This window comes from Aotus nancymaae, unplaced genomic scaffold (assembly GCF_030222135.1).
Source record: "Aotus nancymaae isolate 86718 unplaced genomic scaffold, 86718_ANA_hifiasm-v0.15.2.pri h1tg000089l, whole genome shotgun sequence".
Classification (NCBI taxonomy): Eukaryota; Metazoa; Chordata; class Mammalia; order Primates; family Aotidae; genus Aotus; species Aotus nancymaae.
The window spans coordinates 20,742,921-20,757,592 of NW_026988504.1; the positions used below are offsets into that span (position 1 = coordinate 20,742,921).

General features: G+C 57.0%; 1 protein-coding gene across 1 annotated transcript; it reads right to left on the reverse strand.

The window, feature by feature from the left end:
• Positions 1–2,759: 2,759 nt before the first annotated feature.
• Positions 2,760–4,940, reverse strand: SPPL2C (signal peptide peptidase like 2C). The gene has a single exon (XM_012443889.2). The coding sequence runs from the start codon at positions 4,918–4,920 to the stop codon at positions 2,866–2,868; it is 2,055 nt and encodes a 684-aa protein (XP_012299312.2). The 5' UTR covers positions 4,921–4,940; the 3' UTR covers positions 2,760–2,865.
• Between the last annotated feature and the right edge of the window lie 9,732 nt (positions 4,941–14,672).

Consider the following 14,672-nt stretch of genomic DNA (forward strand, 5'->3'; position numbering starts at 1 on the left):
GCTTCCCAGGAATGAGCCTCAGGAGCGTGCTGGGTGGGAGGTGCTGGGCGGTGGTCTGAGGGGAGATGCCTGCAAAGGATGAGGGCTGCAGGAGGGTGAGGATGAAGCTGGGCCTCGGGGTCGGGTGGCTGGGTCCCCAGTGAGCCCTTGGGAGCTATAGAGCTGGGGCGTCCTTCGTGGAGGTGTCCCACATTGGTCATTCCTGGCTGTGGTCACACTGGGGACCCAGCAGGGAGAGCAGCTAGTGAAGCTTGGGCAACCGGGACGACTTCCCAGTGAGAGGCGGAGCTGAGAGCACCTGGGCACTGCGATGCCACTGCACCCTGGGCCGCTGTCCACCCCAGGCCTGGCCTTGGGATGCTGTGAGCACCCCAGTTCTGCTGCCCATGCACCGTGCAGTAAGCTGGGGGTTGGGGAAGAGGGGTGGAGGCAGCAGATCCAGACCTGTGGGCCCTCACCTCCCCATCAGGTCTGGATGCCGGGAAGGGAGAGGGCTCCCCACCCAGACCCACCCTGAATCCCCTCTCCTTGGAGGCAGGCATTGGCCTCCCTGCAAGCCTGCATCCTCAGGGCCCTCAGACTGCGGATTTTCAGGAGAGAGAAGTTCCTTCATCCTGACCTCCTGCTCTGGGGGATATGGGGGCCGGGGGGAGGGGCCCAGGAGGCCTCGGCTCTGTCCAGCCCTTCCCCTAGGGCCTGGCAGAGGGTATAGCTGCCCTCGGCAGGTCCAGTGACGCAGGCCAGTAGCAGGGAGGCTGCCCAGGCTGGGGCTAAGCCAGGGCCTGCGGAGGGCCCTCTGTCCAGGCCAGATGGCTGCTGCTCTGGTGGGAGGGGCTCCCAACACCTCCACAGAGGCCTGGCCAGGTTCTCTATGCTTCCCCTGCCCCGCGGGGCCTTCAGCTGCTGTGTGCTGAGGGGATGGACTCCCTCCCCGGCAAGTGGGGCTTTGAGATGCCCACCACCCACACTGCCTCACTGGGCCCTCTCTCCCCATCCAGGGCCTACCCAGGCCTGCTGAGTCTCGCATGGACACTGACCAAGGCCCTGCAGGAGCCTGGATGTGGCCTGGGCAGCGGGGCCCTCCCTCATGACAGCCCCTCCTCTGCAGTTCAGGCTGGTCAACTCTTCATTCATCCATTCATTCCTCCAACAAACAGATCAAGCACCTGGGACACCCCCGGCCCTGTTTTGAGCCCCAAAACTACACAGATGAACAAGATGGATGAGGCCCCGCCCTCCTAAAGCTGACCCTCTACTGGGGAAGACCAGAAAACTAAGAAACAGGGTGTCTGGCCATGTGATTGAGACAGGGATGCTTTAGGAAAGGCTGCAAAGAGGAGGAGCCAGCCAGGCCAAGTTCACAGGGGTGGTAAGGAAGGGCAGAGAGATAGCTCCAAGTACAGAGGAGAGCACGGGGATGTGGTGGGTCTGGTGTGTGCTTATGGCGGTAGGGGGTTTGGTGGGGTGGAAGACGGCCCTTGGGCTGAAACCCCAGCGCCTTGCAGGAGCTGGATTTGACTCTGCGAGACCTCTCCTAGGACAGCAATATAAACATAGCTCACGTGTAGGGGGTTCTTTGTCCCAATTTCCTGACATAGGCCAACTCATTCCAACTTCCCAATAACCAGATGGTAGGTCCTATTATCCCATTTTACAGACAAGAAAACAGGCAGCAAACAGATAAGTCATTTGCTCAGTGACATAGTCAGTGATAGAGCTGGGATTTGTGGTAGGCAGCCTGGCTGTAGAGCCCTAACCACTGAACCACACTGCCTCTTGGGATACACTTTCCTCCCCTCCAAAAATGCCTCCTCCAGGAAGCTTTCTCACCCCAGAGTTTGTCTGCTCCTATTAAGCAACATATAAGCACACTACATGGCCTAAAAGCCTGTAGGGTCCTTAGGCGGTCATCTTGTCCATGCCCCTGCCTCCAGATGGACATGGTATTATGAATCTCATTTTGCAGGTGAGACTACGGAGGCCCAAAGAAGCTTGAACATTACCTAGAGTCAGCGAGGGAGGCCAGGGCCTCCCGAATTCTTCCACCCTGGCCTCAACCTCTCCAATCCCACCTTCTCTTTGAGACAGTTCTAAGGTTGTTCCACCCTTGCCCTTCCCCAGCTAGACAGGCCTTCCCTGTGCCCACCACAGGACGGTGCACACAGTAGGGGCATACTCAATGTCTGAAGACAGAATGAGTGGTGCATACGGGAATGTGCTGGGCTTGGTGCTGCCGCCTGGGATTCTTGAGCAGAGATGTTTTGCAGAATGCATGTGAGCTGAGGAGTGAAGGATGCTTAGGAATTTTCTAGTGAGTTAGGGAGCCAGGTTGGAGTCTGGAGTGGGAAGGCATCCTCGCTAGAGGGAACGGCATATGCAGAGAGAGGAGAGGACAAGCAACAGTCAGGGGAGATCAAGGTTCCGTGCAACCTGCGCGTGGAGAGAAGATGGGCAGTGAGTCTAGGGCGGGTGGCAGGGATGGGGTAGGGGGCTGTGTGCCAAGCTGAGAAGCTCCAGCTCTGGATTGGGAAGGGGTGGGGCAGGCCAGGGAGAGGGGAATAGCCGCCCAGGGAGCCCTGGATGAAGATCCCAACCTCACTGCGTGAACTTCTGCAAGTCATAGGCCCTCTTGGAGCCTTAGTTTCCCCCTCTTCGTGGTTTGGGGGTGGTGCCCGCTCCTAAGGGCACTCCGAGCTCTGCACACGCTTATGCTGTGGTTGCTGCTCTTTTGCACCCCGACAAACGAGAGGCTCCTCGGGTAGATATGGAATCTCTTTAATGCCCTGCTTTCTTGTTGCCAGGCATGGCTTTGCCCTGCAGTGTCCCACCAGGCTTTCGAGAGACATGTGTCCCAGGGGCTTCAGTTCACAGGGGTGCCTGGGTTGACATGCTCTTTCTTACTTTCAAACCCTTCCTCTTGTGGAGCCCCGCCCAGGGCAGGCTGGCGTCGTGGGCCTGGGCCTGGGCATGGACACGGCCCAGCTCTGAGTGTGGGGCCATCAGGGGCACGAGTGGAATCAGCATGGCCATTGGCATCAGTGGCATCAGCTCCTCCGAGGCCCCAGGAGGGATGGACGGCAGCTCGTTAGGATCCAAGTTGGCATCACTCCAGCCCTCAGAGCTATCACTTTGGTCCTCAGGAGTGGTGGCTTCATTCTCATATATGGTGACAGTCTCGGCAGTGTCTTCTCCAGGGTTGCTGTCTAAATCCCCCGCCCCTTGGCTGGTGTCCATCTCAAGTATGCTGGCTGTGTGGGCATCTGCTGCACCCTCCTGCTTCTGCCTAGAGCCAGCTGAAGGGGCACGGCAGAGCCCAGGCGTCTTGACTTTGCCCTGGCCGGTCCAGAAGAGGCTGAGCTCTCGGCGGCAGGCAGCCACAGCCAGGCTGGTGAGCAGGCTGCTGGACACTAGGTAGAGCAAGGCAGGCTGGCCCATCTGCATGAGGACCATGGCCACGAATGTGAGCAGCAGGCCCACGGCATAGGCCACGGTGCAGGCTGCAAAGTAGACCTGCCGGGAGCGGACTTGCACATCGAAGCGGCGACAGTAAGCCACCAGGAAGCCGGGTACCACGATGTCACCAAAGCCAAGGATGGAGAAGGGCTGGCTGCGCAGGGTCAAGGCGGAGACTCTCAGCCGGGGCACTCTGAGCACCATGGGCAGCTTCTCGTGGCTCGAAGACTCTGCAGGGCCCGAGGCGACCTGCACCATGATGCTCTCACTGGTCTTGGTGAAGAAGCGGGTGATGAAGACAAAGAAGACATCAAAGGCCAGCAGGGCCAGTAGGAAGGAGGAGCAGTACTTGAGAGTGGGCAGCCGCACGCGGTGCGGGATGAACAGGCAGTAGGAAATGCCCAGCGCGTCCTGCAGAAGCCACGCCCAGGGGTCCTCGTTGCGGTAGGCCACCCAGAAGACGATCACCGTTGTGCACAGGCTCGCCAGCAGCAGCAAGCGCAGCAGCAGAGAAGCCTGGAGGATGTGCGGAGGCCTCTGGTATTGCTGCAGGGGCAGGTGGCGCACCAGGGGTGACAGGCAGCTGTAGAGGCCAGTGCCAGCACCCAGGCTGAAGACCCGGATCATGACGTAGACAAAGTAGTCATAGAAGAAGTAGAGCAGCAGCACGAGCGAGCAGGACACAGTGACCACCATGCCCATCATGGCCAGCGTGAAGTCCACTGGGATGTCCTCATTGTCTTCTTCCTGGGCTCCCCCAGCTGCTGCTGCTTCCGGCGGCGGGCGGTGACCACCAGGCCCCCCTCCTCCTCGGGCACGGTGCCGCTGTAGCCTGTTGGCTTCCATCAGGCAGGCCCAGTAGCCGCCTGCGGCCACCGTGCCCACAGCCAGGACGAAGATGACCAGCATGTTGTAGTCGATGATGGGCTCGGGGGGGGCGTACATGGCCACGTGGACCACAGCCCCCCGACGAGTGTGGCTGAGGATGTCCAGCAGGTCGGCGTAGTGGAGTATAGCCACGGGGATGGTGAGGTCTGGCAGGGGCTGGCGGGGATCCTGGGGCACCAGGGTGGTGTCTGAGCACTTTTGGTCACTGACCCGGCTCACAATGAGCAGCCCATGGGCACCTTGGCCCTGAGCCAGCCAGCCTTTGGTGTGGAAGCTGCAGTTGCCCCTCATGACCATGGCGGTGGTCTGGCGGAGAGGCCGCTGGCTGGGGGAGCCAGGCTGGGCCTGGTGGAGGGAATCCTCACCCGGGCACCAGGGTACCTTGGTGCCGTCATACAGGGGCAGGAGCGGGGCGTGGTCCAGGTCCCGGGGGAGGGTGATGTAATCGGAGCTGAACAGGATACAGTAGTCCTTGCTCCAGTTCTCCGACACCATGTGGACCATGCCGTACTCTCCCCAGGCCACGGTGCTGAGGAGGAGGAGGAAGCCCATGGCGGGGAGGAAGCCCAGGCACGCCATCCTCCTCAGCTCCCACTGCAGTGTCCCAGGGCTGCAGCCCAATCCCCCTCCCAGGAGTGGGCGTGGTCCTTTGTCACAGAGCAGTCTGGCCGCCGTCCTGGAAACCAGGGCCACACCTACCTAGTCATAAAGCTGTGGGGTCCCCAGCCAGGGTCCCCAACCCTGCTGTGGGGCACAGAGTTCCTCTAGAATGATATCCCCAATCCCGGGAGATCATGGGAGAGATCGCCTGGACCCTGCTCTCTGCCCAGACCCTAGTGGGGTTAGACCAGGTACTTTGAAATAAAAGGTGTGAGGATGGGGTCTACAGTCCAGATAGGATTCTGAACCAACTTTGCCCCTTACCCATGGGAGACCCAGGCCAATGTCACTCCTCTCTGGGCCTGTTTCTTTTGCTGTAAAGAAATAAGGACGTTGGGCCAGAGAGTTTCTAAGGTCCCATTGAGCACCTGCATGAGCGCTTACTAGGTGCCAGGAGCCCGAGCTGTGCCTATTGCACACCGCAAGGAGGTGTCATTATAACTGCCCAGCCCCAGGCTGTCCCTCAAAATCGGTCCCCCTTTCTACCAGGCACATGACCAGAATTCATCGCCACCCCCACTTGCAGTTGGGAAGGGCCACATGACCAAGTTCGTTTGAGCAAAACTCATGTGAACTCTTTACATCAAGGGCGTAGCCTGCCAGACTGTGCGGCTCCTTGTCTACCCTGTTTCCCTTTCTCAGCAGTCAGAACAAGGACAGGCCTGTAATGCCTCTGTCTATGGCGAGGAGGACAATGTCCTAAGGAATGGAGAGGAAGAAAGTGAAGGGAGCCAGGTCCCTGGATGTCCATGTGGCACAGTAGCCCAGGATGAGCACTGTGGCCTGTTACGAGATAGAGAGAGAGGCATTATCTTCCTACGGCATTGGTTTATCATGGGTCTCTTTATTATAGATGCTGAATTTTACCTTAATACACCCACTTCATGGATGAGTAAAACTGAGGCTCAGAGAAGCCCAAACTGACACAGCAAAGAAGGCTGGGGCTCTCGTGCTGGTGAAATCGCTGGACCTTGATGTCTCCCAAATGTTTCATGCTGGATTCTGAGCCACTCTCCTGGCTGCAGCTCTGAGGCTGGGCAGACTTCCCGCTGGAAGGAGAACTTGAACACTGGTGAGGGCTGGATTTGAAGCCAGGAGCCAGGTTCTGGCTCTGCAGGTTTGCACCCAGCTCTGCGGTGTATGCTCTCACATGCCACCCAGGACCTCCTGTGCAGGCTTCTGCGGGCCACGCGTGATGGAGGAGAGTTGAAGAAGAAGGTTTTCAAAGGAGTTAGTGTGTGGGGAGTAACCTTGGGGCCCCCGGAGGGGGAACCAGAAGGGAGGGATTTGGGGGCTGGAGCTTGGCAGTCCGGGTTCCATTGTCCTCACGTTCTCCCCACTGGCCTGGCCTGTCACTCCAGTCTCTGCTTAGGTTGTCACACGATGTTCTCCCTGTCTGTCTCTGTGTCTCTCCTCTTCTTATAAGGACATGGTCATGATGGATTAGGACCACCCTAATGACCCGTCTTCACTTGATTATGTCCGCAAAGACCCTATTTCCAATAAGGTCACATTGAGAGGTGCTGGGGGTTAGGACTTCAACATGTCTTTTGGGGGGCACAATTGTGGGCAGCCCCACAACACACATGTAATTTTAACCTCTAAGGGGTAAGCATGCTGATTTTTTTTTTTTTTTTTTTTGAGACAGGGTCTTGCTCTGTTGCTCAGGCTGGAGTGCAATGGCACGATCTCAGCTCATTGCAACCTTCAGCTCCTGGATTCAAGCAACCCCTCAGCCTCCGAGTAGCTGGGATTACAGGCATGTGCCACCACGCCCAGCTAATTTTTGTATTTTTAGTACAGATGGGGTCTCATCCTTTTGCCCAGGCTGGTCTTGAACTCTTGGCCTTAAGTTATTCGCCCACCTCAGCCTCCCAAAGTGCTGGGATTACAGGCGTGAGCCACTGTGCCTGGCCAATCAATCACTGGTCTTTCTCAAGGCCTCTCCTTCTTCTTCTTCTTCTTTTTTTTTTTTTTGAGATGGAGTCTTTCTCTGTCCCCCAGGCAGGCTGGAGTGCAGTGGTGCAAACTTGGCTCACTGCCACCTCCACCTCCCAAGTTCAAGAGATTCTCCTGCCTCAGCATCCCAAGTAGCTGGGATTACAGGTGCACGCCACCAGACCTGGCTAATTCGCGTACTTTTGGTAGACATGGGGTTTCACCATGTTGGCCAGGCTGCTCTTGAACCCCTGACCTTATGTGATCCACCCATCTTGGCCCCCCAAAGTGCTGGGATTACAGGCGTGAGCCACTGTGCCTGCCAAGGCCTTTCCTCCTATTACGGGTCCGTCTCTTGCAGCCCCACCTTCGTTCCTTGGGAAATCCACAGGGATGAAACATCTCCAACATCAACGGTGGATTCTTTGAAGTGGAGGGTGAGTTTAAAGGACCCTGCGAAGTGGTCAGCAAGCGGAACCCGTCTGAGATGCTGACAGTTCTCCTCCACCCAATTATTTACGCTCGTCTCACCCACACCTAACTTGCCAATATTTTTGGCATTTGCAAAGTATCCTTCAAAGCATTCGACTGAATTTTCATAAGAAACATCTCTCCTTGTTAGTGCACTTCTGATTCGTCAGTAATATAACATTTAGTTAGATTACAACAGTAATTACAATGACAAGTGAACTGTCAGAAACATGTTCGGGAACAAATACAAGTGACTGGCAAATAAACCGCCAGCCGGTGTGAGGAGAAGCGGGCAGAGCCCGGGGGAGGAGGCTGCCAGCTGTCCCTTCTGAGTGCTCCCATTTCAAAGGAGAGGTTGGCCAGGAGTGTGGTTAGGAGAGGAAGGCTCGCCTGTAGGGTTCTTATCACAGACTACAGCAGTGTCTGAACTGGGTGGAACTCTCTGAATCCAAGCACAGCAGGGGAGGCAGGGCAGGCAGCCCCTGACGGAGGGCTGTGATAATCAAACTGTTTCTGGCCCCAGCCACGAATGGGCAACCTAGACCCTCACTTGGGGCCCTGTTCTCCACGCAGGGTCGTGGATCTTTTAAAAAACAAGAACTGGCTGAGCGCGGTGGCTCACCCCTGTAATCTGAGCACTTTGGGAGGCCGAGGTGGGTGGATCACCTGAGGTTGGGAGTTCGAGACCAGCCTGACCAACATGGAGTATAAAAGAAGCCGGGCATGGTGGCGCATGCCTGTAATCCCAGCTACTCAGGAGGCTGAGGCAGGAGAATCACTTGAACCCCGGAGGCAGAGGTTTCGCTGAGCTGAGATTGCACCATTGCATTCTAGCCTGAGCAACAAGAGTGAAACTGTCTCAAAAAAACAAAAAAACAAAACAAAAACAGAAAAACCCCAAGAACCAACACACCCACTTTGTCACAAAACCCAGACAATCACAAGCTTTGTCGAGGACATAGGGAAATTGGGACCCTCACACTCTGCGGGTGGGAATGTAGAATTGTGCAGCTGCTGCAGGAAACAGTTTGGTGATTCCTAGGTGAGTTAAACAGAGTTACCATACGACCAGCACTTACACTCCTGCATATATGTCCAAAAGAATTGAAATCAGGTGTTTAAATAAAAGTGCGTACACGCATGCTCATAGCAGGACCATTCGTAACTCGAATAGGTGGAGAGTCCAATGTCCATCAGCTGATGAACGGAGAAAGTTCAGTCTCTTCGCGCAAGGGAATAGCATTCAGCCATAAGAAGGAATGACGTTTTCAGACCTGCTACCATGTGGACGGACCTTGAAAACATTATGCTAAGTAGAAGCACATTATGCAAATGAAAAAAGCCAGACACAAAAGGACCCATATTGTACGATTAATTCTGCTTATATCAAACAGCCAGAACAGGCAGCTCTGTAGAGAGCAGGTTCATGGCGGGCAGAGGCCAGGGGAAGGGAGAATGGGGTGTGACTGATGGGTATGGGGTTTCCATCTGAAGTGATGAAGAAGTTCCAGAACGTTTTCTATCTCAGTGGTGACAGTTGCACAACGCTGTGTATTTAAAGTCACTGATTGCGCACTAACATGGTTGAAATGGGACTTATTTTTTTTTTTTGAGAAGGAGTTTTGCTCTCGTCTCTCAGGCTGGAGCGCAATCGCGCATTCACAGCTGATTGCAACATCCACCTCCCTCATTCAAGCAATTCTCCTGCCTCATCTTCCCAGGTAGCTACAATTACAGGCACGTGCTGTCAGACCCAGCTAATTTTTGTATTTTCAGTAGAGACGGGGTTTCACCAGGTTGGCCAGGCTGGTCTTGAACTCCTGACCTCAAGTAATCCACCCACCTCAGCCTCCCAAAGTGCTGGGATTATAGGCATGAGCCACTGTGCCCAGCCAAAATGGGACGTTTGTGTGTATTTTACCACAATTTAAAAAATAAAACAAAACAAGGAGCAACTCCTGTTCCCTCCAGCTGCTCTCTCCACGGGACAGGTCTCATGTTAGTTCTTCTGGACTCCATCAGATCAGCACATGCCCCGATTTGGGGGTCTGCACGGATGCCTCAAGCAGAGCTTGCTCCTGCCCCTTCTCCCGGATCTACCTGTGGACTGGTTTCCTGGGGCCCAGAGAATTCTCAGAAGGCTCACTTTACCTGTAATAACCTAACCTGGGTTAGCCTAACCGACTCCATCTTAGCTGCAAGCCTGACAAGCTCTCTGGAGCCTCTCCCTCCTGCCGCAGCCCCTCAGGTGCATTGCTGGGCCACGCTGCACTCAAAGCTTTGAGCCGTTGAGTGGTTCACACTGTTCACAGCGCCTGTAACCACTGTAACCGCATCCTGCTTGTTAATTCTACCCGCTATTGTGAACACTTTCCTTGGCAATTGAGTCTATGGAAAGCTCCCCCGCTATCCCCCTTAGTGATTGTATAGAAATACCCTTAGCAACTGGGAACCTCCCGTCCCCCGGTTACCAGCCTCCTCCTACTAACTTGCTTGTTCTGTTTCTGTAAAATTCTGATTCAGCTAGGCTGCCCCTCCCCTCCCTAAATCAAGGTATAAAGGGAAATCAAGCCTGTTCCTTGGGGCGAGAGATTTTGAGCGTTAGCTGATTCTCGGTCGTGGGCTGAATGAAGGACTCATAATTTGAACTCAGAGCATGGCGTTTCCTTCTAGCTCACTTGGTTACAACACACCAAGGTGCTGCCTGGGATCCCGCTTGCAGAAGGCTTTCGCAGGTCTGTCTGATCACTGCTTCCCCAGGTCCCCATCCCTGTGCCCAGCCCCATCCATCAGCCCTGGAATCACTCTGGCCACTTGGAGCCCTGGTCAGTGCCTTCACATGAGTGCCCCTTGGGGCCATGGCCCGCTGCCAGGCTGCAATCCTGCTCCAAGACTTCAGTGCTGCCACCCTTCTCACCTCCATGGGCCTCCAGATTCAACCCCTTTCCTGGAGGGCAGCTTTGACCTCTGTGACTTTGCTCCCTGCAAATTCCCCCCACTCCCCTCCCTACTGCCCCCTCAACTATGGCCTGGGCTCTTGGGGTGGCTGCCCAGAGCAGGCTGGGGCAATGTCTCTGCCTTCCACTTGAGGACCTAGGTGCCCCTGGAACATTTATCTTCATCACACAGGGCAGCAGGGGCAGCAGACCTCAGGCAGCGGGTCCCAGGAAGGGTGGGAAAGGGGCCCAGCTCACCTGGCCCCTCACCTGCCCTGCCCAGCACCTTCCCCGCTGCGTGTTCTAGAATGGATTGTCATCCATTCCGTCCCCGCTCCCCTGTGATGAGAGTGAGCCAGGCAGGCCACTGGGTGCTGCCCCCGTGGCCCCCACCCTAGCTGATGCCCACTGTGCCCCCATGCACCCCCACCCTAGCTGATGCCCACTGTGCCCCCATGCACCCCCACCCTATCTGATGCCTGCCATGTTCCCAACCTGGTCTCCTTAGGCACCTAAGAGGTCCTCACCCCTGCTTCTGCCCCTACCTGCCTTGGCCCAATGGGCAGTGAGGCTGGGCAGAGGGATGAATCCAGGACCCCTTGGAGGGACAGAAGCTGGTAGGGTTGCTGTCGGTGGCTAAGGGCAGTCTCCGGCATTTTCTCCAATGACGGTCTCATTGGTGTTCCCAATACACTGAGAGCTTTGACAAATGTACGTGGCCTGGGCGTTGCTTGAGTCTGGGCTGCCAGCAGGACCTGAAGGGGTTGGTGAGCTGAGGGCAGGGGTAGGGGGCGATGCTCTGAGGTAGAGCTAGGATGGGGCTGGGGATGGGAGACTGGCAGCTAGAGCTGGCTTGGGGCTGGGTTTGGGGAGTGGGCTGCCCGGGCCCACGCTCTGCTGGCTCCGATTCCTTCAGCTAGCTCATCTCTGAATCCTGTTTGACCACAGGCTGGGGATGGAAGGATTTCCCTGGGGAGGGGATTGGACGGGGCAGTGGGGCTGGGAGGACAGACTCAATAACAACTCCCACTGCCTAGGAGTTAAGCTTCATGGAAGCCTAGTGTGGCCTCCCTGGCTTTTCATCCAGTGGTGGGTGCTATCAGGCAGGTATCGTAACCTCTCCGGGCTTTATTTGCCGTATCTGTTAAATGGGGTTAACAACCCTGCCTCATAGGGCAGTATAGAGTCAATGAGATTAACACGTGAGGGGCTTAGCAGCACAGAGGCCCGGTAAGCAATCAATAATGACCAGTGTTGCTGTTAGTGAACTGTAGAAAGCGTTCCCCTCTATGTTTGAGGCAAGTGTGGGCAGCTGAGTTTGAAGTCAGTTGGAAGTTTGGATAAGGAGGTTCTGAGATAGCTGTGGGCTGCAGGCCAGTGGGACTCTCCCTGGTGGGGTGCAGGGAGGCCCACCATGGCTGAGGGTGGCCCGGGCTGCACTGTCTGAAGTTCAGCCGCATTTTAAGGAGTGGAGGATGTCGGGAAGCTGGGGAAGGCGATGCTGGATCCGCAGAACCCCCATTGCTCGCACCCAGCTGGGCTCAGCTGCTGGACACGGTGAGGCCATCTTTAGAGAAGTCCCATCTCCACGTGGGGCATGCCCTGGATCGCCTGAGGCCCTGAGGCCTCCTTGCTGCCCTCTTCCCACAGGGCTTTTCATTGGTTCTGGCCTCCCAGAACCCAAGCCCCAAAGACTTCAGTTCACTGAGGGGTGAAAAGAGCCTTAGACTTGGACCAGACCTTCCATTTCAGGGGAGCTGCCAGGCTTATTTCTCTGGCTGCAAAATAGGTGGGTTACTACGTCTGTGAGCTAGCTGAGAATTAGAGGACAAATGGTATAAAGGAGTTTGTGGATGGCAAAGTAATCTACAATACCCACAATGAAGGTATTATTCTGTGGATTCTTCCCTCCAAACACATGGTTTTCCCAGATCTGACTCCACACCTAGTCCTGGTCCCAGGACAGCTGAGCCATCAGTAGCAGGGGGCCAGAGAAGGAGGCCTGGAAGGGAGGCCAAGGACCCCTGGGCAGGGCTGTGTTGTCACACTAAGGGACAGGAGGGAAGCCGGAACGGCACCCAGGCGAGCAGGGCTTTTCCTCCACTGCTGTTCTGTGCCCACGAGGGAGGGTGTCAAGGAGAAATGGGCTTAGGTGGGGGCAGCATTCGGGTCCACAGCCTTTGGGCATGGCGGGGAGAGAAATTCTTCCTGGCATGAGGTATCTGGGTCTTGGAGGCCCCCAGTGGCTCCCCCCACTTTGTGTAGTCGCATGTGTGTTTGTGGGCTCACCACACCCCGCCCACTCCTAGAGGGGCCTCCCCACCCCAAGCAGAACCTGAGCAGAATGGCCCAGATGCCTGGACTTGGGGCTGCCTTCTCTGAAGGGGCTGAAGCCCAGAGCGGACGTCTGCCATGGAGGTAGAACTCTGGGCTTCTGGGCTGCAGGTTTTGAGGCTCAGATGTTCCCGGGTGTGCCCCGCAGCTGCTCTGCCCTCAGATTCTCTGAATGGGAGGGAGCCCAGGCTCCATCTGCCTGCCCAGTGGTTCCCTCCAGCTTCTCCCATGACCCCCCGCCTTGTCTTGGAGCTGTTCTCTCGGTGGCTTTCCACAGCCAGAGACTCTGAGCTTTGTGCTTTCTTGGGGTCCCTGGGGTCCCCCTGGGGTGGCTGCTCGCCTCCCACTCACCCACCGCCTAGCACAGTGCCGAGTGCATGGTAGGTGCCCAGAGGATGCCTGGCAGCGAGATCAACCAGGAGGCCCACGCAGGAAAGTGGGGTGTGGCCTGGCTGGGCTTGTGCACACCTTGTCTGTGCTGTCCCCTCCCCGTCTCCCCAACCCCTGCCTCTTTGACTCCTCCACCCCGGGTGTGCCCCCCATCCCATCCCCACCAGAGTTGTCTCGGGAAAGCCTTGCCTTCTCACCTTTCCCCGTTCACTGGGTGAGAGGCAGTTGGGAAGATGTCTCCGTTGCGGCCACTAGAGACTCAGGTCACTTCTCGTCTCTCCAGGCAGCCAGGACCTTTTACTGGGCTTCTCTCCGCTCCCCACAATACCTCCCCAAGTTACTCTGGAACTCTCCAGCCTACCTCTGTCATGGTGTTCCCAGGGTCCCCCACCCCATCTCTCTGCTTCAGGGCGGCGGAGCAGAGTACTCCATAGGGCCTTCGAGAATATCCTTAGCTACCCCCTGGTCCAGGCCCTCCCAGTGAGACCTGCCCTCTCTCAGCAGGAGCTTTGGGGCTCTTGGCACTGTCGCCTGTCTGTTCCTGGTATCCTCACACCGTGAGCTCTTGTGTGTGCCTGCGTGCACGTGTGCATACACGCCCCCCACCCATGGGGCCCTCCTCCCTGGTTAGTGTTCCAGTGCCCCACCCACATCCCCTGCCCCTCGGATACAGCACACACTGGCTTCCACCCACCTGCGCATTGCTGTGCCTGGAACTCTCTGTGGCCGTGTAGAGGTGGGAATGCTCCCCTGGGAGCAGCCCTCAACCCATGGCTGATGGGAGGTGGTGGATAAACACCCCGGCTCCCTCGCCCCCTCGGCTGGGATGAAGGAGGGCTTCCCCAGCAGAAGGGAGCTCCAGGCGCCCACAACAGCGTGGGAGTGTCGGTCCTGCCCCAGAGGCCACTCAGGGCTGCAAGCTCTGCCCTAGTTGGGGGCACTGAAGCGGGCAGGCCAGGGGAGCCCAGGAGTGTGCCGCCCACCTCAGAGCAGCACTGGCAGGGGCTGGGGCATACCTGGCTCTTGCTCACAGGCCACTGTGTCCGCCTTCAGCCCCCACCTTTGCCCTGCCTTCCTTGCCTGGCTTCACTCCCTGTCGCCCTCCCTGTACTCCTCCTGTACTCCCCTTCCCTCAAGTTCACACAAGAAAGATCAGGGTCTCAGGGATGGCCTCTTGCGGGGCGCAAGTGGAGACAGCTACGTTCATGGCCTGTCCAGCGCCCAGTGTCCTAACTCCACTTCCCGCCTCTCAGCTCAGCTCCTGCCCGGGGCTGGGACTTTTTCCAGCTGTTCCTTCCCCTCACCCATGCTGTCCCTCCTCTGTATCCCTAACCGTGGTCCTCCTCTCCCTCCAATTCACCTCCTCCCAGTGAGCTGTCCCTAAGTAAGGGGGCTTGCCAGAGCCACCTGCTCCTCGAAGCGCTCCCTCCTGCCCTCACCCTTCTCCCAGCCTTCAGCGGCTCTCCTGGCACCATCCTTGCTGGGGTTAGAGGGGGGCAGGTTTCCCAGCAACACAGCAGCCCCTGGAAGCTGGGAAATGGCCCCACTTCTGTGACACACCCTCTCCATCCAGCCCCCTGTGGAGTCCAGGCTTCACAAATG